The sequence below is a fragment of the Drosophila virilis genome, chromosome 3 (genome assembly GCF_030788295.1).
Source record: "Drosophila virilis strain 15010-1051.87 chromosome 3, Dvir_AGI_RSII-ME, whole genome shotgun sequence".
NCBI classification, from domain to species: domain Eukaryota; kingdom Metazoa; phylum Arthropoda; class Insecta; order Diptera; family Drosophilidae; genus Drosophila; species Drosophila virilis.
Genome location: NC_091545.1, coordinates 13,479,710 through 13,501,746, shown reverse-complemented (window position 1 = coordinate 13,501,746; position 22,037 = coordinate 13,479,710). Strand labels below are relative to the sequence as shown.

General features: G+C 40.0%; 2 protein-coding genes across 4 annotated transcripts; both read left to right on the top strand.

Moving 5' to 3' along the window:
* The first annotated feature begins 1,961 nt into the window (after positions 1-1,961).
* Positions 1,962-15,845, top strand: frm (farmer). 2 transcript variants are annotated; one of them, XM_032434866.2, is made up of 11 exons: positions 1,962-2,059; positions 2,264-2,399; positions 9,607-9,736; positions 14,124-14,165; positions 14,226-14,441; positions 14,507-14,551; positions 14,643-14,693; positions 14,758-14,901; positions 14,968-15,042; positions 15,279-15,348; positions 15,704-15,845. In XM_032434866.2, exons 2-10 carry the CDS (start codon positions 2,376-2,378, stop codon positions 15,302-15,304), a joined length of 753 nt encoding a protein of 250 aa, XP_032290757.1. In that variant the 5' UTR covers positions 1,962-2,059; positions 2,264-2,375; the 3' UTR covers positions 15,305-15,348; positions 15,704-15,845. The 2 variants fall into 2 exon arrangements, with proteins under 2 accessions (XP_032290757.1, XP_070064151.1); XM_070208050.1 differs by lacking the exons at positions 14,124-14,165; positions 14,226-14,441; positions 14,507-14,551; ... (3 more) ...; positions 15,279-15,348; positions 15,704-15,845 and adding exons at positions 11,020-11,351; positions 11,409-11,610; positions 11,669-12,845.
* Positions 15,846-19,362: 3,517 nt separating this feature from the next.
* Positions 19,363-21,174, top strand: LOC6623922 (prisilkin-39). Of its 2 annotated transcripts, XM_032434968.2 has the most exons (4): positions 19,364-19,513; positions 19,601-19,694; positions 19,755-20,066; positions 20,744-21,174. In XM_032434968.2, exons 1-4 carry the CDS (start codon positions 19,487-19,489, stop codon positions 20,761-20,763), a joined length of 453 nt encoding a protein of 150 aa, XP_032290859.1. In that variant the 5' UTR covers positions 19,364-19,486; the 3' UTR covers positions 20,764-21,174. The 2 variants fall into 2 exon arrangements, with proteins under 2 accessions (XP_002047381.2, XP_032290859.1); XM_002047345.4 differs by lacking the exon at positions 20,744-21,174 and having other exon boundaries at positions 19,363-19,513; positions 19,755-20,359.
* The last annotated feature ends 863 nt before the right edge of the window (positions 21,175-22,037 follow it).

Sequence of the window (22,037 nt, the reverse complement as noted above, 5' to 3'; positions counted from 1 at the left end):
AATTTTTGAAAATTCATTTCAATATTCTTTGTGTAGTGCACAACAGATGTCACTGTGGCCTTATAATCATGCGACCAAGCCCACGAGGCAGCTGCGTACAGATATCGATTTAATTCAAAAAAATGTAAACCATGCAGATTGCCTCTGCTGGGCCAAAGGAGTTGCATGCTGTGCATCGTTTCATATTTATACTCTTGTAATGGGTATTATAATTTGTCGGTTAAATGTGTGATATATCCGAGCCCAGAAAGCGAATGGTCTGTCTGTTTCTTTGTGAATTAGTCTCTTAGTCTTAAAGCTATCGTCTTGAAACATTGCATATTGTTTTTTCATATACCTGCCATTGGAACGATTAGTTCAAAAGTGGCTCTTGTATTAACACATTTTTTGTTTATTACGATAACTTCACCTAGCTAGGAAGTCTTACCAATCTTATCAACATCGGCCCACTGTATCATATTGCTGATATAGAAGATCGGCGGAGCTTTCGAGCTTTATTACATATTTGCAAAAGCGAAATATTTACAAGAGTATTGAATGTTCGGCGTGAAACAACGTATCCTTATTTTGTCGTTTTACACCTTTTTTATTGTTCACATGTATCTGAATTTAATAATTGTTTTGTCTGCGATGGTTGACTTTGCCTTGACTTAAGCATTGTCATTAATTTCACCCTGTTTACGACAAAAGCTTATTATTAGCAACTGTGTCAATTACAGTTTTCAAGAGCAACAACTGAGCGCATCTAGTCGATCAACATTAGCTAATTGTTTCCTTTTACCCGAAGTAATAATAACGCATATGTACAACGTGTCGTATACGCAATGCCTTTGCTTTGGCTTAGTGTCAGCTGCAGCTCAGCAACTACTCACAAAATTCTAAATTCTTAAGCGGATCATCAAACGGAAGCATGTCGTCTATGAGGTGTCTCAATTAAGCCAAATGTATTAAGATTCGGCTAATCAATTTCCCATATGATCTCAGCGTTAGCTACCGTGTGAGTTCACAACAAAATTAAAAATAAAGGAACAACACGATGCGTGGCTAAGAAAATATTCTGATCTATGGCTGGCAATTTATTTTAATTATGGCACGACGAAAACAATTAATTCATACGGAAATCAAAAAATCGCATTCTGCATGCCCAAAACAAAAAAGGCGCTATTATGTAAGCATTAATTAAATCAACAAAACTAACCAACTATTTTTAAGATACTGCACACATTTAATATTCAAATAGTCTGTCTGATAACCGGCTGAGGCAGAGCCAAACAACAGCAACAACAACCGCCTCATATGGTTGCTATCTATGGCCAATAGATCAGTTTTCGATTAGTGCTCAAAATTAAGTCAAAATAAACACGACAAACCCGAATTTTCAATTAAAGACAAAGACTTTTAAATATATATACATATATAAATTCTTTAGCAAAAAATGGAAAAAAAAGAATAAATCTTTAAATTTTAATATTTTTTTGTATAAAGCACAAAACCTGAAAGTGAAGCTGAATTCTTGAAACACGCAAGTCCACGCTCTAACTAAGTAGGGGTTGTCCGTGTCAGGCTCCGCGCGCGTCAGAGAGAGAGGGAAAGAGAAGAAGAGAGAGAGAGAGAGAGAGAGAGAGTAGCAGCATTTTATTGAGTATACGATCCGTGCTCAGCTGCAACTTAGTTAGGCTCATCTTTGCTCTTGCCCATATAAATTAACCAATGCGACGATACAAAACTTGTTTCGAGCTACGCAAATCACACACATTTCCACACATACACACATACAAACACACACACATACAGATACACACACTGGCACGCACTTTAAACCATATTTTAGCAAGACATACACACACACAATCAACTGTCACTGGAGCTGCTCCCAAACTCATTTGTATTGGTGGGGGGCGCTACTCTCAGGTTGGGTCTTGGTCTTTATATATTTTTTTTAGTTTTTTTTTTGTTTTCATCTGCGTTGTTTATATGGCAAAGACGAGCTGCGTTCATCTTCAGTTCGTCCACATCGGTCACCACGGTATGAGCTCTAGTTAGGCTCCCTCCCCCCCAAGTAAATACAGTGATCTTCAACTTATTCAGTGCAAATACAAACTTAAACTGAATCAAGAATTTCCAAAAAAAAACAAATAAACTGTACTCAATCAGAAGGACAACAATTGCATGTGTGCTTAAATGAATATAATTGTGCTTAAATAAAATATATAAAAATATATTTTAAAAACATTTTCTTCATTTTCTTTATATATTTTTCAAGATTGGAATTTTGGATAACAAAGTATTTTTCAATTGCAAAAATTTGTTAAAAAAGCAAATAAATAAATAATTACTGGCGTTTCTTGTGTCAATTTACAATTGTTCGTTGCAAAATGGCGCGTGCAGTTTTTTGCATGGTGAGTGTTAAGCTTAAAGTTAAGATTAAATAAATAATCATTTAACTAAACATTAGTTGTTAATGATAAAGCATTCAGCATTATCAAAACTTCAATTTATCTTAATTATAACTCTTAATTGATGTCCAAGCAACATGTTGATAAAACAAAATTGCATAGCTATCTTATGAAGTAATTATTATCATATTATTACGATCGTAATGCGTTAATAGGCACCCAGCTACCGTTTTGAGTCATGGCCAAAACTGAAATTCCCGTCTGTGCATACTAACACTTAGCGCTTAGCTAAAAATTGGTAGATGAGAAATGCAAATAAATAATCGAAATATGAGTTCAGGCCGTGTTTGCTTGGAAATGCACGAAAACCAAGGCTGAGGTTATGACACAGTCTGTAGAAATCAAATAACATTTGCGAATCTTAATTTGCAGCCAAAGTTGGTAGGCACTTATTCATATATTTTTGGCATGTATTGCAGGTTAAGCTTCAAGTCCGGGTCAAGTTGTAACTTGGGTATTTTTTAAAATATACTTATATTTATACTCTTCCAGGTGTTAGGCAAATACAACAAAGTATGCGTTAATAACCGGCATTTTTTCATAAATGCAAACAAACGCCGGCGCAGTCTTGTTTGTTTTAGACACAGCGCCAAGTCTCGCCTAGTTTTTCAATATATATAAACAACTTGTATGCCGTTTCGTCTGGGTGTTTATGTAGTATATTTTGGTCAGCTGCTAAACTGTAATTACTGAGATTTCAATTTTGTACCTCCTTTTTTTTCTTTTTTTTTTAAGTTTGCGTCAGCTGACAAAAATGCGGCCTGACAGTAAAAAATCACATCGAAATAAATTTGCGTATCGAACAAAAGCGCAGTAAATGTTTCTTCTTTTTTTTTTCTATACGAATGTCATTAAATTAGCTACAATTATTGTGTTTTTTTGGGCATTTGTTCGAAGTGAGTAATTTATCTGTTGCTCTTTTTTGAATTTTATGCAAATCGGCAATTGCGTTGTTGACCAAGTTGAAGGCATGCCAAAACACAGTTCCGGCTAATGTTAGCGGTCATTTCTATTTGATGCACAATCTATGATAGAGATCATATAATAATTATGTATTTATTAGCTTAGTTTTTGACACATCACGACTGTTCCAAGGGCATTCTGATGCTTCATTAAAAACTGCGCTAAATTCATTCTAAGAATGCTCAGCTTTTTCGCTGGCGTATGCTAATTGTTATAATTGCAAAGAAGAAAACTTGTAACTGCGGTCGCCTTAAATTAATGAACTTTAGCTGAGACGTGACACGAGACCGCACGATTGAGCACGACCTGACTGCTTTAAGATGCATTCCCTTTCCATATGAAATCAGCAATTGGTAGCTGTTGCCATGTCTAATAAAACGCTGGCCAACAATTTATGACAAGTAGTCAGCAAAATACCTTAAGAAGCTGACATAATGGCACTCTAAAACACACGGCGATATCATCATGAGCAGCAGCAGCAGCGGTAACACCTTTAGCCTAGACAAGTTAGGTGACAAATATTTTGGGTTCGCCTTTTTTTTTGTCACCTGTCACGTGCCACAGTTTCTTGACCTGCTGTACGTCTGTGGGGTTATATATGCCCACTTTTTTTCACATATATATTTATTTTTATCAAGATTTCTCTGTTCGTCATCAAATGTCTGCTGAGCCAATTTCTTGTTCGCCCATGGACACATCTTGGCCAAAGCTTGCAGGCACGTACGCGGAATTTGTTGGCCAATTTGTTTGGCTTGCGGTCGTCGCTCTGACTTGTCAGCATTGCCCTGGCCCCATGTTACTTATGTTTCTTATGTACAGTTTGCACAGGAAGTTATTTCTTGCCCAAAAGCAAACAGTCGTCGACAATTTTTGTTAATTTTCTGTCAGTGGACAGGATGTTTCTAATTTCGTATTGTTTATAAGATTGTGAACCTAAATGTCTTTCAAGAGCATCTGCGATTCGCTGTGGCAACTGGAGTTTTGTTTTTTATTTCCTCTAACAGAAGTTGACAGTGGAATTTTAAAATGTCGGGAATTTCTTTTTGTCTTTTGTCTTTGCGCGCTGCACTTAAAGATTTCGCATTTAGATAGACTGTAGCATCAAGCTTGCCCTGGCAGCCGAGCAAGTGTTTTGTATTTGTATCTGCAAAGGTAGTATTCTATGCGACTCGTAAAAGTCGACGGCCTAGCCAGGTGCTTAGCATGCCAAATAGGCTGGGAGCTAGTTTTATGGGCTCTATTTGGGTCTATAGACGGTTGGCTTTTTACAATTGTTCACAGCTGTAAAGTGTATTTATTGGTAATTGCAAACGCATTTTCTTAGATTTATTGTGCTTAAGCTGAGGTTGATTTGTCCTAGTCAAACTATGTTCGACTAATGTATTTCACTTTCTACGCTTAGCTCACTTTTGCAATCTTTTGTTCTGAGTTCACATTCACTTTTGATGGCCGCAAATTTCTTCACTTTCAATATGGCATTTAAAAGGCGCTCCTAAAGGTCTCCGTCTATGAACTTTTGTTAGCTCATCATTCGAAGTATTGCTAATAAAAGGCAAGCGCGCAAAATTTGTTATCGCACATATATCTATAATAAAAAATCTAGAAATGCAAATTAGATTTTGATATTCGTCAGCGATTAAAAAAAAAACCACAAAACGCAAATAGTTAAAGCCAAAACAAAGAAACGGCTGTGTGTGCAGCTCATATTGAGGTTTTCTCGTTTAAATAAAAACGAAAACGATATACGTAAAAGACATTTGATATATGTGTGTGTAGCCTGAGCAAATGTCAAAAGTCGCTTAAAGAAAGTAAAAGTTATTTGCATAATAAATAACTCCAAAACTATATAGTATATGCGTTTGCGTAGGTTTCAAAATATGTGGCCAGCAAACATGATGTCAGCTTGGGCTTGTTTTAATTAGAGGCCTGAATAGCCTTTGTTTAAATGCAACAATTAAGGCGAGTGTCAACCGTTCGAGTATATATATATTTCTATATATATATATATATATATATATTGGCGAATGTTACTCTATAAACAATGTCTTGGCTAACTGCACTTTGTCAGCCGCTGTGACTTTCGATGATATCAATGAACTTATTAGCGCTATTCCTTAATACAAATTTGTATTTGACAAACAAATTCTGCGCTAATTAAATCAGTGTCTGGATTAACTGGAAAAACCCAAAAAAAGGCCATCGCCTAAAGCTGGTAAGACTTGTTGTTTTTTTGTTTGCATTTTTATTGAACTGCTAGAACTTTTGTTACCAATAAAGAATGTCTGTTTGAGCTTCATTAGCTCATATTTCGTTTGATTTGTTGCCGGATTGGTTTTTGCGATCTGTAAATGGAACTGAATACGTAAAGCTTTGTTCAGGGGCTTAACATTTCACAACGCATACTTTTTCGAAATTTCACAATCCCAACAACCAAATTTATGAACTGCAGCTAAATAATTTCAATAAAATGCAGTCGTCGTGTTGTTTGTTGTTTTTGTTGTTTTTTTTTTTCGTATGAATCTTGTCATCGATTAAGGTCAGACACAGCCCAAAGCAGTTGCATTTTATGATAAACATATTTCTTGGCTCTTATTGTCGTTGGCAGTTTTGTTCAGCGACAGTTACCAGATGCCAATTGACCTTGAAGTGTAAGTCCATAAGATACCCAAAAAAATGAAGAGAGAGAAGATATGTATAAAAGATTTCGTTGACGTTAAAAGGGCAAGCAAACGATGCTGAAATTGAAACCAGTTTTATAACGGGCCGAGAAAACTTGGAATATCATGGATTATGTTCATTATTACGTTGATCTTTACGATTGTGATGATGATGATGATGATGTTGGCAAGTCGTGGTTGTAGCTTGCCATGTAAACAAACGACTGTGCGTGCGAACAACTCGATTAATATGTAGTGTATATATATGTAGATGGCATATGGTATGGTGGCCCGCTGCCTCTGTTGGAACGCCCAGCTGTCTCTCGATATGTCTGACAACTTATGCAAAAAAAAAACTATGCAAGATTCATAGCTCATTGTAATGGTTTTTGAGACCGCGAGACAAGGCTGAACTGGCAGAACTTTTGGGTCAGCCGCCTTTTGCTACATACGACACAGTCAATAATGCTTGCCAATGTCTTAACTGTTGAGGCGAGCTGGGGCTTGAATGATATACGAGCAGCAGAACATGTTGGATGTTGCACGCACCTCGGCAAAATGAACTTTTAAATGCCGCTTATTCGCGCTTCATCGACGCATTTGCCACTCGCAGCTGCCAGTTGCCAACTGGCCCACATGCCAACTGTGCATTCAAAACTAAATTGTCTTTAAAATTGATTTTACTTGAAATGCGATTTGACTGCTTGCGTCATGCATGAATTACATATGAGCCAACCGAGATTTGGGGCATGCCACAAGAGTTCGCCCGCTGGGGTGCGGTAGCTGCCAGTCCCTGAATAATTAATTAAATATAACAAACGATTTTGTGCTTTACTTTTACCAATGCCGACAGCTCAATGGCTTAAAGCCTGGGTAATTAGTCATGTGGGTGGCAATAGATGGGCGCGGTTAGCCAATTAATTAACTCAATTATGATGTGTGCGCGTATGAGAGCTAGTTGATTGAAGTTTGCCATAATATCCCGCAGCTTTAATTTATTTTCACCATTTGCAAATTTTATTAATGCAATTTCTGATCAATTTTGCATTTTAATATGCTTTACAGATGCTTGAAAATAATTTGAAAAATATATTAAGTGCAAGCTTAAAGTTTGTTAAACAAGTTTAAAACAGCTTTAAACTGGCCCAGTTTTTCCGTCACATCAATCAGCTTCGCTTAAAATCTCGTTAAAGTTTGTAAAGCTTTAACAATATTTAATTTAAAGTTCTTTAATTTTTGCTTAACGCATATTTATGAGCCCCGCTCGCAGCTGAGGTAAAACTTCGCAAAATTTCATAGATGAAATTTTGTAAATCTGACGAAAAGTTTTCGCTACAACATTATTCATTTCTTTTGGTAAAAAGGTCAATGTTGTAAATGAGTCATGTGTGTGCAACAAGAGGAAGAGCGACGGACATTGATGCCCCATCAAAGAAATTGTAGTCAAAACAGAAACCGTTAAAGTTGCCGCTAGATATGTGGGTGACACGACGACCTCCGTTGTCAGCAGCTGCAATAAATGAACACAAATTAAAAATTAAAAAAAAAAGAAACTATAAAATATGATTATATGATTATTGGTTATATGATTATTTTGATTTGTGGAGATTTTGGAGCAGGCGTACAGGTAGCCGACACCTTGATAGCCAGCATCAGCTGCATAAATGTTTATGAATTGATTGCCGAAGAATTTTGCAACAATCGGAATCTATTATAATTTAGCTACAACTCAGTTTCCAGCCTCGTTGGCTCGGCCATTAAAACAAATTTGCATTAATGAGATTCCATTGGCTCTTGTGTGTGTGCTTTAGCTGGTGCTCAGGCTTTGAGTGTGCGTCGAGCAAATCGAGTTCAGCCTCCTTCAAATGGTTTCGTTTTTGCTTTTCATTGTATTGACGTGAGCTGCGAAGCATATTCAGTTTGATATTGATATAAGCTATATCAAATTATTGACCTTATCGCATTTCAAATTTTTGGCTCATTGGCATTAATTTTACGGGCATTAAGTCTGACAATTAAACGTGATTGTCCACGCTTGAGGATTATTAATAACCATAATTTATAAATAAATAATAAAAACTGTATTAGTTGCATTTTTACAGCTGCATTTAGCTGGGCGTTACCAATTTATATCTTTGTTTTCTGTACATATTTCATATTTTTTTTCTCAGTTTTCTTTTCTGGTAACCTTAACCCAAACGCACCCAAGTCGCGCCCAAAAATTGTCGATTTATTTTGTATAAAATGGCAGATACAAATTTGTAGTAAAAGACAATAGAAAACAGTTAAACAAATAAACAAATTATCTAATAAATTCATCAAAAAAAAAAAAAAACACGTGTAAATACTAATAAATTATTTAGCTTAGTGCCAAGGTCAGTGGCCAAATTTTGTAGCTCTTGGTAGCCTCGAGTAGTGTCTATTAAGAGACATATTTAAGAATTATTGCTTAATGAATTCTACAATATTAGTATCTAGATATTTGTTCAACATAAAAATACTATGGAACTGGTTTCTTTATAAGGAAGTTTTTCTTTTTTGTTGAGCATTGCCGGAACTCGAGTTAAGTTATGTACTATCTGATTAAAAATATGTAAATTTTCATTTCGTAGATACGCAAGAAAGATACGTGTTTTCAGGTTATTTTCAATTTGGGTTTTTGGGTAAAAAGTGAGTGGGCACAAGTCTTGCAAAATCAACGCAGACAGCCTCTCTCTCTTCCTCTTGAAATAAAGGCAATTCAATTTACATTGATTTGACTGTCATTCAATATGCCTTACAGTGCATTAATATCTAAGCTAATTGAGCATAGCTGTCAGCACAGCTAGTAAAATCAACTGGTTTGCTGGCGCTGACATTTTTCGCAGACTATGCGTAGCTGACGGATGCGCAAGCGGCTAAAAGATACAAATGTATCTACGTTTGCTCATGCAGCGTGGCAGCAATTTGCTGCGACAAATGCGCACAAATTTGACTTAGTAGGTGCAGCTAAAAGCACCGCAATTCCAGTTCAACAAAATGATTGTCATCTTTCTGATGCCTGACGGGCAAAACTTGACTGAAAACAAGAATTCGACTAAATACTCATACCCATTTATATATATATTTAACGCCTTTGACATTTTGCCTGCCTATATGAGCGGCATTTTTGGGCATTATTTGGTTGCTTTAATTTTGCAAACTAAACGTATCGAACCGGATCTAAATGGTTGGCTGATTTGAATACAGAAACAACAAAAGCCAGTGCCAAGCTGAGCTCTCAGACTAACTGCCTTGACTGAGGCATCTTTGTTTGAGTCATCTGACACGCTCGCTGTGGTCTATGTAAATTAAGTCAATACGCCAAAGAGACAAAAATTTGTATGTTAAAAGCAAAAGTTGTGGGCGTGTCTTGCATGACATTGCACTGACAATAAGGCGTTCACATTTATCATGCCACTATTGCCACTTGACAGCTGCTCATTAGGCTATTGATATGTATGTTATATCTTACCAAATTATATAATACTTATTTTACCCTTCATTTGCAGGTCGTCGCTTGCATTTGGTTGCAATGCGTTTACTCTGCAAAATTTGATGCAGAGAATCGACGTCTGATTGTCGATATCAATGATCAAAAGACAACGAACCAACAATATTATTCCTCAAACTTTGACACAAGTAAGTAATGACGTTTATCAATTTAACACATACGCTTGATCACATTGAAAACATCAAAACTGAAAAAAAAAAAATCGAAAAGAATTCTGAAATTATATCAAAATTTGTCTTCCCACACATTTAAATTGTAATATATTAGTTTGAAATTTGTATCATCGTATCCAATCTATATCATAACGACTAAATCTATTTGAAAAAAAAAAAAACAACCATTCATACAGTTTGTTAGTTTTTGTGTACATCGTTTCGCCCTGTAACTCGTTAATCGTATTTTTACCAAGTAGCTCGATTTGTATTTTGTAATTTGTTTGTTTTTAAGTAGTTGCCCCAATTTATATTATTCTTGTATTATTGAGTAGCTTTAAGTTATCGTCTTGTCCCTACCCGCCCCCAAACCAACAACTTCAGCAGTTTCGATCAAAACTTACACATTAATACACCGAAATCGAAAATCAAACGAAACAACAACAACAACAAACAATCAACAACAACAAACAACAAACTATCTATCGTAGTTGTCTTTTTTATAATTTACTATTTTTTACCCTTGTAGCTCAGCTTTACTAAACTCACCGTAGAAATCGTAGTCAAATTGTATATATGCTCAAAAATCAACAACAAAATCGCTCTATCTTCTATCTATCCTCTCTTTTGCGCTCTAATCTCTCTATCTCTCTCTCTTTCACACACACATACACACACTCTCTCTCTCTCTCTCTTATATATATATATATTTCTATATATTTTTTATGTATTTATTTTGTTCTTAGTGGAAAAAGTTATACATAAAATACAAAAAAATTAAAAAGGCTTCGCATACTCATACTCTCCTCGCCATTATCCAATATTAAGCCCAAAACCTACCCCACACAATCAAACCAACAAAAAAATATATATATACACCCAATGACAATAAAAACAAACAACACACAAGAAAACACCACAAGACATTTTCTCGCTCTCTCTTCTCTTCAATTTCATATGTACGATATGTAGGCATATCCTCAACTCTTACAGTTACAGCGCCCAGAAGCAGGCTATATAAATTGATGTTAGGCAGTCTTAGAGTAGGTGCAGCAAACTTCTACAGCAAATTTCACAGCACAATTTTCAGCCAACTCAAACTCTCAATCACAACAACAACAAAACGTTATACTCTAAAAAAAAAAACATTATCTTTCAACAAAAACCCCCTCCAACAAAAAAACAAATCCAAACCGAACCAAAAACCTTATCCAATCCAACACAACAACAACAACAACAACAACCATAAAATACTTCAGACGCCTATCGTTATGGCTACGATGTCGGTAAGACTGGAAACTTCCATCACGAGACGCGTGGCCCTGATGGCGTCACCTATGGCTGTTATGGTCTGATCGATCCCTATCATCTGCTGCGCGCCACACACTATGTGGCCGATGTGCATGGCTACCGCACTGTGGAGCCGGAGAAACCAGTGGAGACCTTCCCGCCCGGTCTGTACAATGAGACGAACGGTGGACCGTCCAAACCTGGCATCCTGCTGCAGTGGCACGAACTCTACTTTCCCATTGGCTGCGGCAAGTTTGAGGGCGGTGCCATCCATGACATACCCTATTTTGTAGTGGATGATGTAAGAAGACGCAGTGAGATCACCCGGACAGCTACTTATGTGCGATCGTATTTCTAGAACAAGAACAAGGGCGTTGGCACATCTGGCTCATCGCTCTCCTCGTTTAACATACCTGTACTGAAGGGTGAGGGCCAGAAGAGTTTGCCCATTCACAAGCAAGGACCGAAGGGCTTGTTCAACACAAACGAAGGACACACAAACGAGGGACCTGGCGTTCAGGCTCCGTCCTTCCATTCGGTGGCATCTCTTAGACCCGGCAGTGAGCTTTTGTCTGGGAGCACGCGGTGTTGTGGCGGATTCAAATCTTTGTGTTTCAGATGATGGAAAGTACAATCCAGAAGATAATCGCTATCAACATGTTGTGGGTTCCCAGGGCGGTTTTGGCCCCAATGGAGGACCAACCGGCCCTAATGGCGGTTTCGGTCCCAACGGAGGACCAGTTGGTCCGAATGGAGGATTCGGTCCCAATGGCGGACCCAGCGGGCCAAACGGTGGCTTCGGACCTAATGGTGGCTTTGGACCAAATGGAGGATTCGGACCGAACGGTCCTCCCGGTCCCAACGGACCCAATGGACCCAATGGGCCCAACGGCCCACCTGGACCCAAAGGACCACCCGGACCACCAGGACCTCCGGGACCAGTCGGCGAGGGATCGGGAGCCTCAGGAAAACCGGTATATAGGGATGGCGATCGCACTGGCAGCGGTGCTGGCAACAATATCGGTGGTGGAGATGCCACAGGCCCGGGCGGCGGTTTCGGTGTCGGTGGCGGTGACAAATACCAAACCGGCGCCGGTTCCGGCGCTGGTCGCGGTGACAGATACCAAACTGGCGATGGTTCCGGCCAAGGTGATGGTGGCAAATACCGTCCTGGCACTGGTACCGGATCTGGTGATGGTGGCGCTTACCACACCGGCAGCGGTTCCGGCCCTGGCGGTGTTGGCGTCTATCCTCCCGGCAAAGGTTCCGGTGTTGGCGGCGGTGATGCCACCGGTCCTGGCCCTCTGGGCGGTGCTGGCCAATATCGCCCTGGCAATGGTGGCAACATCGATGACGGTGATGCCAACCATCCAGGTGCCGGTGATGGCAACCGTCCAGGCACCGGTTACAATACAGGTGCCGGTGATGGCAACCGTCCAGGCGCCGGTTACAATACAGGTGCCGGTGATGGCAACCGTCCAGGCACCGGTTACAATACAGGTGCCGGTGATGGCAACCGTCCAGGCACCGGTTACAATACAGGTGCCGGTGATGGTAACCGTCCAGGCGCCAGTTACAATACTGGCAGCGGCGTCGGTGGCCGCCCGGGCAGCGGTAATGGCGGCTATAACGGCAACCAGAACGGCAATAATGGTGCCTACACTCCAGACACAAATACCGGTTTTCCTGGGGCCATCAAATACACTTCAGGTTAGATCACTTGCGATTTGTAATTGCGCCGCCGCACAGACAAAATCAAAATTTGAACGAGCCGCTGAGCGGTTATGGGGGGTCGCCACTAAAGTAAATCAATTGACAGGTATTTTTCTTTCTCTATTTTTTTTATTTTTATTTAATATGCTGCCCCATACGCAAGCGGTTTGTTCAAATTTTACGCTGCTTTGCTGGCCTAGCTCTAAGTTTCATTTAAATTATATATCTTATGCCTTTATTATGCTAATGTACATTTATTTATGATTTATTTTAAGCAGTCTTGTTTTTATTTTCAGCCAAGAAACTCTGAAACCAATTTAATATCTGTTACACACCTCTTTTTATTATTTAAAAAACACACAAATTTTAAATACTCAGGCACACACCACACAGCAGGGCAACTTTAGGGCACCTCCCAAACCCTCCCCCACATAGTTATCTTTATCGTTATTAGAGCACTTTTGCTAAGAGCGCACAATCAAGCAATAAATCTCTCTTTATCTATCTCTACCTCTTTTTCTGTCTATCTCCCTCTCTCTTTCTCTCTCACTCTCTGTTTACTTATATATATCTCTGTCTTTGTACTGTATCCATCTTTTCCATCTGCTATCAAAGGCCAAATCGGTTTTTGATCAAAGGCAAAGCCAATTATTATTTCTATTTTCTTTGTATCATCGTTTTCTGTTTTGTTTCTCAGTTCAGCATTTGGCTGAGAGACTACGCACTTACACATATTTTTCAGTTACTTTCTCACTTATGCGTTCATGCACGAGAACTATACATCTTTTACTCAGGAAGCGCACGCTTCCACACACATGCACACATGCATTCACGTAAACATGCACACATGCAAACATGCACACATGCACACATGCACACATGCAAACATGCGTATTACTCACTTTTCGGATACCTTGGCACATTTGTATAATTATTTATTTACCCTGCACATTGACACGCCCACATACAAAACTGCTTGAGCAATATTACTAACGGGTTATTGATTAACTAACTAATTTTTTGGTATTTTGGTTTATTTTGATATTTAGTTTAACCGTTGTAATTAACCCATATCAAGCTGATTACCCAACGCATGATGTTTTCGCATGTATTTTAGTTATTGGTGTTTGGTATCTTAGCAAATCCCCCGTAGTTGTAAGTTATATGTAGGTCTATCAAAATGTTCTTTGTAGCACCTACCCGTGTATGTAGCACTATGTACGCACTGTAATTCGTAGTTAGTTCGTAGTTACATTATGTATACGTAGTTCGAGTCGAAAATCAGCCGATCTCTTTATACATATCCTTACAAGTTTAATAATCGTATGCTTTGCATCACATTACTCTTTATTCCCTATAGGAGCCGGTAAATATAATAACCCTAGAGGCGGAAGTTATAATGGTAAGGCGAGATATATAGAATCTGTCGGATTTTTGCTAACGAGTCAATTACATGATCTAGGTATTAACGATGGAAAATACTATCACGATGATTCTGGCAAATATGTACATGTTGAAGGCCCCACTGGACCTCCAGCTCCACCATATGTGCATGTAGTTGGACCCGAGGGCGGCTATGGCGGCAATGGAGGCAATGGCGATGGTGGCGGTACCGGAGGATTTGGCCCCAACGGACCTGGTGGACCAAACGGACCCGGCGGACCCAATGGACCTGGCGGTAAGCTGGAGGCATTTGTCAAGTATTACAGTGAATCTTACATTACTGCGCTTACCTTATTCCAGGACCAAAGGGACCCAAGGGCCCACCCGGCCCTCCCGGACCACCAGGTATGTTTAAGTTAAGCTTAAGTTATAAAAAACCAAAAGTTTTTGGGTTTTGGGTAATGGTATAAATGAAATGCGCTTTCCGGCAATATAGGACCACCAGGACCTAATGGACCCGATCGTCCAGGACCCAAGGGACCAGGCGGTAAACAAGATTGATCTAAACTAGTATTATGTTTTCAATACTAATCGCGAAATATCTGTTACAGGCCCACCCGGACCACCAGGACCACCAGCTAATGGAGGACACGCAGAGTTGGGCCCACCAGGACCACCCGGTCCTTATGGCCCAACACGTCCCGGACCACCAGGCCCTCCTGGCCCACCTGGCCCAACTCGTCCCGGACCACCCGGTTAGTAGAACTAACCATAGTTTATGTACAAATTAAGACATTTTTTATATTTTTTGCACTTTCTAGGCCCGACATACAAGCCGAACGATCCCAGGCATTCGGACAAGGAGACACCTGGTTACCTGCCGCCAAATCAACCGGGTAAAATCGTACCACCCCCATCCCTTTCACTAGTCAAAGAACCGACCAATAAGCCACCAACTTTCAAGCCAAATTACGATAATTACGATAATTCTGTGATTAAGAAAGTGTCGTCAACTAAAACACCACTAACCTATATTCCACCTTCTTTCCCAAATACCGTTCCTATCCATGTTCCTGCGAATCCCACACCACGACCGCCAACCAAAACAATAACGACGACGACGATAACACAGCCAAAGGTCCCGGCTATCACTATTAATACGGATAGACCAGTAAAAGGCATTACAACAAAAGTAACAACGGGTAATTTTGATATCCATAAGACAGTACCAATCGTACCCGCACCCGCACCAGTACCCACACCCGCACCCAAGCCATATAGACCGATACAGCCAGAACAGCCACACTTTGTCAACACATACAATCCACAGCCGACGCCGGCGGCTCCGATCGAACCAATACGAACAACGATCAATGTACCGGCATACAAGCCATCGACGCCGAGGCCATTTGAGCCAGCACCGACGTACAGACCACCCATTTACCCGACCGAACCGAAACCGACGAAAACCATTTACGTTGAACCCAAGCCCATCAACAAGAATGTAACTCCACGTCCCTCTCCCCCATTGCATGTGCCGTCGTATACGCCAAACAGCGAAACCTGCGTTTGTAATGCCGATAAGACGCACTCATCAAAAACAACCTATACCTCCTCCACAACCTATCCCAACTCAAATCCGGCCTCGGTCGACTTTAATAAACAATTCAACGGCTTCAATGGAAACACGAATTTCGGCAGCATAATGAACGCCATGTCACTAACCCAATTGCCCGTCGTGCCGCAGGCACCTGGCCAGCCAGCCTTCTATCCACCCGACAAGATACCCAAGGGTGCTGTGATCGCCTTCATGCCAGTGGTCATACTGCCACAAGAGTACTACGCCAACTGCGATGAGAACACCATTAAGACGGCCAACAAATATCAGAGTATTGATCCTTTCCCGTTGGGCGTACAGCCAGCCTCCATACCGAACAGCTTCAGTGTGCACTCGATTCTCGCCGGCGCCGGACCGAAGGACCAATGCATGTGCCCATGCTCCTGCACACAGAATCTGGACAGATACCATAAAAAACGCGAAACTAAGGCTGACGATGCTGTCGAGGCAAAAGCGGCTGTTGAGGAGACTGTAGCGGCAGCTGCCACGCCTGCAGAAGTGAAGGTTGAGGCACCTGTTGCTGAAGCAACCACACCCGTCGAGATCAAGGTTGAGGCACCCGTTGCCAAAGCCGCCACACCTGTAGAGGACAAGGCTGAGGCACCTGTTGCTGCAGCTAACACGCCCGTCGAGACCAAGGTTGAGGCACCCGTTGCCAAAGCTGCTGCGCCTGTAGAGGACAAGGCTGAGGCACCTGTAGCTGAAGCTGCCACGCCCGTCGAGATCAAGGTTGAGGCACCCGTTGCTAAAGCTGCCGCGCCTGTAGAGGATAAGGCTGAGGCAGCCGTTGCTGGAACTGCAAGTCAAAGCTAAGAGCCGACGACGACCTAGACAGCACAATTGACGTCTGGACGTCACCGAAAGTACCCAAAATCCCAGTTCCCGCTCACAACTCCCAGCTCCCAGCACCGCCCGAAAGCCCTGCACTACTCCCCAACCCGCAGCACCTCAACTAACCCAATTGCCAGTTAACCAGCTTTAGTCTAAGTGTTTTTATTAACGAGAATACTCTCAGCCAGGAAAGGATAAAAAAAATGAAAAAAATGGAAAGAAACTAGAAAAAAAGTTAATAACTGCCGTTGAATGTGTTCTTTTATTTTTCTTTAAAAAACATAATAATTTTGCTTTTGTGTTTGTACTCGAAATGCACTCCAAGCTTCCTGTCAACTAAGACTCTAACTTCCTCTGATAAATCATTTTCTTAAATGTTTTTCGTATGCATTTTGCACATGTGGCTAAAAAGAAAGAAAAAAAAAAAACTATGAAAAACGATGTGGAAATTTAAATTGTTTGTGACATGTTGTTTATTATGCATTTTTGTATTTCAATGTATTAATCTGTATTTTGTTCACTTTCTTTAGATTTTAGTTGATAGTTTATTTAATTTCTATACTTAAAATGCTTGAAACGGAGAAATGAATTGTTATGTCTAAACAGAAATTATGAAATTAAATAAAATGTAAGAAAAATCAATGATTAAATTTAATTGCCCCATTCTTTCATGGGAAGCCACCAAATATTATTTACACCGCGCCATAAAGTATGCAATGAATAAATTAACTTACTGCAATATATGCAAGACCTTTTTGCCAAAGAGCTGGACTCTGAGCCAGACGTAGACGTACATTCTTTTGCATCGTACAACAATTACTGAGAATTAACCAAAATTTTGAAAATTACTTTTTTCTTACAAATTTAACATAAATTATGTTAACAATGGTTGGTTTTGCATAACCTGAAAAACTTTTCGGGCTTCAGCTTCGACTTGCGATACCCTAACAAAGGGTATATTAAATAATGTTTCAATTTAATATTAAATAAAATAAAAATTTGAGCGAGCGTATCTAATATTCTGTAATCTGCAAAGAGCTGAGCTCCTTGTTGTTTTTACAGCGGTTCGTTGTGCATAAAATTCGTACAACCAATGAAAATCATTTATTTAAATATGCTTAAGAGGAAACATATATATGTTTTTGGCTGTCTTGGGCTATAAACAAATATAAGACTGGATCAAAAATCAATTGGCATTCAAAGTAAATTGAAAACAAGTTGATTAAAGTCCAATGAAAAGTCTTCATTTTATTTACTTGCTCTGCAAGTTCATAAAAGGCCTTTTTATTTCTTTTCAATTCTGTTTGATATATCTGACTTCTAGTAATAGCTCGTACGTAATGTGAGAAAACCTTTAAGATACGTTTAAGGGAACCAATTTGTATTATGTCTATGCATTCTGTTCACCTTGAATAATGGCTACGTAACCCAGTTTTTGTATTTCATATTTTACGACTGTGTCAAGTCAACATTGAAAATTTGTAATTCCCGCATAGCACAAGCCCAAATATTGTTCACACGTTTCGCTAGTGTTAAAAAAGATATGCATGGAGGTTATGTATATACGCTAAGATATAAGATAAAGTAGGCATAAGCTGAAGCCGCCCTATTGAACTTGGCAGATATGCGTTGCAGCAGCATACAAAATTGGATTGGATATATATAAATATTTTTTGGTCGTCAAATAGCAGCAGCTATTCTCAGCGCGTGTCGCTTCCTGTCGGTTATATCCTGCGCACTTCTATCAAAATTGCCCAATTAGTCGCCACACCTTAACGTTACCTGAACGAATTTTAAATACATGGGCTCAGGCGCTTTGGGATCTTCTGAAGTTTTTGGCTATTATTTTTCGGCTCGCCCTATGGCAACAAAAGCCGTTAGCAGAGTGGCAACAAAGAAAAAATTGAGAAAAAAAATACAAGAATAGCTGGCAAATATTTGCATACGCGGCGCAAGTTTTTGGCCCCTGCCGCAGATTTGTCTCTATGAGTGTGTGTGTGGATAATTGGAATTAAAGATATAGTAGGCAAACAATTTGGGCACTTGCATATCGTCTGGAGTTCTCCTAAAAAAAACTTCCGTCGGTCCACATGAAAGAAAGCGATCTGTGTGAACCAAGTTATACAAAACGATTTCCAGCGTTTCGTCTGTTTGTGTTTGTCAAAGTTTAAAGCGCAAATATCTTAAATTAAACTCACGCACTGGCAACAAACAAGCGACAAGAGACAGCCAAAATGAGGCATTTATTTTGTCACCTGTGCCCGAGACAAATATTAATAATAATACATAATCGCACAGCCAAAAGGTCGTAAGTACAGTTTAATTTGAGGTTAAACAAGGCATAATTCACAAGAATTAGAAAAAAAAAAACATGACTAGGCGGGCACAGTTTATAGCTAGAAATATTTTGTATTTAATCACAACATATCTGAGCTTACAAATAATTGTATATTTGATTTGCTTTTAATTTTTCAGTTAAAGAAAATATCATTTTAGTTTGATAGATGGCTGTCAGCCCTGAAAACGTAACAGCTTTTGAAGATTTTCTGTTTTTTTTTTGGGGCCGCACTTGCTTTACGTGTCGTATGAGTAATAAAATTAACGTAGCCGCACGTTTTAGCTGGTCTTCGAAGTGCGACTTGGTGCTGGGGCCAAGCTTTATTATTGTTTCGGTTTGTTTGTTTCGGCGACGTTGACGTCTGCGTCGACTTGAGCGCAGCAACTCAGCCGGAAAATGAAAAATATAAATTGGCCCCCCGTCTGGGAAACAGAATTATTTAACGTACAAGCGTTGTGTCAAGCAGTTGTCTCTTCGCGCGTTCTACGGTGCCGCTGTCAAACGTACCTTTCCATTTGCAGTTTATACGATTTGTCAAAAAGTATCTTTCAGCATGTATGCCAAGTGTTTGCCGTTTTTAGTGAGTATTAAAAAAAAAAAACAACAAAAAGAACTCAGTTAATCGAAAAAGTGTATTACATACACACGCATATTTGTCGAAACGCAGCTGCTCATGTGCGTTGTGATCTGGGCTGAGCCATTGCCGGCGGCACAGGATGCCAAGGCGAGCGATTTGGCCACTGCTGAAACCTCAGCCAAACGTAAGCAACTACACATATATAATTGGCTTTACCTGAAACTTTTCGTTACGGGCCCTTAAGTGCTGAACTTGGGCGGTTTACTTGGACAGGGTTCTGGTTATCCGAACTATGGCTATAACTATCCCAGCTATGGATACAACACTGGCTATTACAATAGACCCAACAATGGCTACTATCCCAGCACTGGCTATTATCCCGGCAATACATACAATGGCGGCAGCGGCTACTATGGCAACACGGGCGGCAGTGGTTACTATCCCAGCACGGGCGGTAGCTATTATCCCAGCACGGGAGGCAGTGGCTATTATCCCAGCAGCGGCTACTATCCGACGACCAATATACTGGGCACTGCAGGCTACGGCGGCTATGGAGGTAATGGCGGCTTAAGACAATATGCGGGCTATTGGCAGCCAGAGTATAGCGGCCAGCGTTATCGTGGCTATGGTTATTACCAGGACACCGATCGCTTTGGTCTGCCGCCGGCCAGGGAGCGCGATTACTATCGTGATCGCAGCAACTATGGCGGGTATCGTGGCTATGACTAATGCGTTTGTCTGCTTGTTATTGTTGTTGTTGTGTTTGTTGTTGTTATTGCTCTGCTTTGTATATAACGTGTGCTTAATGCTAATCAACTAGCAATAAAACTCTAATGTCTACTAATTTAATTTAAGCAGCATTTTAATAATCTAACAAAATATTCTATAGCCCGCTGTCAGTTCTCTTTTCAGTCACATCATGATGAAATTGTAATCGGTGCTGGGTTACGCCCAATTGCACGCTGTAATGTGTCATTCCGTGTGGTGTCATATGCAATCCCCCTCGGGGGTGCATATAATTATGTGCTTTTGTGTGCAACTGGGCTTAATGTGTGGTAATTGTTTGTCTTAATCATCTTGTCTCGGTCATGTCATTCACATGCCAAGCACAAGGCGTGCATTATCCACGGGTGCCCGAAAATATGCCATGTTTTTCGTCATCGCTCGCGTTGCCAACTCTGTTAAAATTAAACATATGCATTGTTTTTTCTCTCACTCTTGCATATTCCGCAGTACGACAGACATACGGCTAGGCGCGCCAGCAACAGTGGGACAGAGACGGAGACAGAGACAGAGACGCCCGCTAAGAACTTAAGCAACTGTCATGCCTCAGCAAGCAGCTACATCAACAACTAAAAACAAAAACAAGCGGCAGCAGCCGTAATAGCATCCCTCCTCCCCATAAAGCGCAACATGCACTTTACTGCAACACCAAAACTGTAAACATCGCCCGCATTGCCCGCTTCCAACTTAAGCCGACTGCATGCAGCACTTTGGAACGCGTGCCTCTTCTCATGCCAAATTTGGCGCACACATTAACAAACAAACAAAGAAAAAAAAGAAACAAACAAGAAAAATGATAATACAAAATAATAATAATAAGATAAAGCAGCTGCTGTGGCAGCGGCGGCGGCGGCTACGCTTGCGTCTTAGCTTAAAGTAAAGTCATGTTTATATTTTCATTCTTTTGTCTCGTCAGGCTGTGGCAAGCTGCATAGTGGGGGAAATGTAAACAAAAAGCCACGAAGCGTGTTTTCCCCCACGAATTACCACTTTCAGTTTCATTTTCTTTTATTTTGGCCTTAAGCAACGGGTGTTGACAATTTTAAGTCTCTTGTTGATAAGCCAAAATCATTTTTCTTGTTATGGAGTCCAAAATAAAATATATACCACATATGTTAATAAAAATGAAGAGCGTTTGATGTGTTATCTGCATAACTTAAACATATTTGAAGGTCAACTCAACTATTTGGTCACGCTTTAAGGGTTCAACTTTACCTACATACTTTAGGGTAAGTCAGAAAGCTAAACTATATATGTATCTGACTATCATAAACTCTACCTAATTATGTACATGTATACTTATATGTACATGCTCTCCGACTATCATAAAGTCTTCCTATTTATAGACGCTTAAGCTTTTTATTTGCCAATGCACAACAGCAAAATTAAAAGCTTAAGCGTACATACAAAAACATATTTTACATTCCTCAGCAGATATATATGAAAACTTTTCTGATATTTCTTAATAACAAAGAAATCTTTGGTGTTAATTTGAATTTTTTCCTATGTTTAAACTGAGCCAAAGTCAATATACAACAATTACGCATCATATGACTGCAATTAAAACTAGATAACTTATGCCCGAGAAAATATTCCACGGCGCGATCAGCTCTTTAATCTATCAATGCGCAAATTTACTTGCCGCCGCCAACTGGTTCCATTCAGTGAATGCGACTCTTCCTTCTGCGGCGCCCATAAAAAAATTATGTGAAAAAAACGGTACGTATGCTGTGCGGAATTTTAT

What these genes read in the sequence shown, in the direction of transcription:
- frm (XM_070208050.1), top strand. Translation starts at nt 2,376, where the DNA reads ATGGCGCGTGCAGTTTTTTGCATG. An exon ending in CGCGTGCAGTTTTTTGCATG is followed by an intron (nt 2,400 to 9,606) that starts GTGAGTGTTAAG and finishes CTTCATTTGCAG; the next exon opens with GTCGTCGCTTGCATTTGGTT. An exon ending in CCTATTTTGTAGTGGATGAT is followed by an intron (nt 11,352 to 11,408) that starts GTAAGAAGACGC and finishes TCGTATTTCTAG; the next exon opens with AACAAGAACAAGGGCGTTGG.
- LOC6623922 (XM_002047345.4), top strand. Translation starts at nt 19,487, where the DNA reads ATGTATGCCAAGTGTTTGCCGTTTTTA. An exon ending in CCAAGTGTTTGCCGTTTTTA is followed by an intron (nt 19,514 to 19,600) that starts GTGAGTATTAAA and finishes GTCGAAACGCAG; the next exon opens with CTGCTCATGTGCGTTGTGAT. An exon ending in TGCTGAAACCTCAGCCAAAC is followed by an intron (nt 19,695 to 19,754) that starts GTAAGCAACTAC and finishes CGGGCCCTTAAG; the next exon opens with TGCTGAACTTGGGCGGTTTA.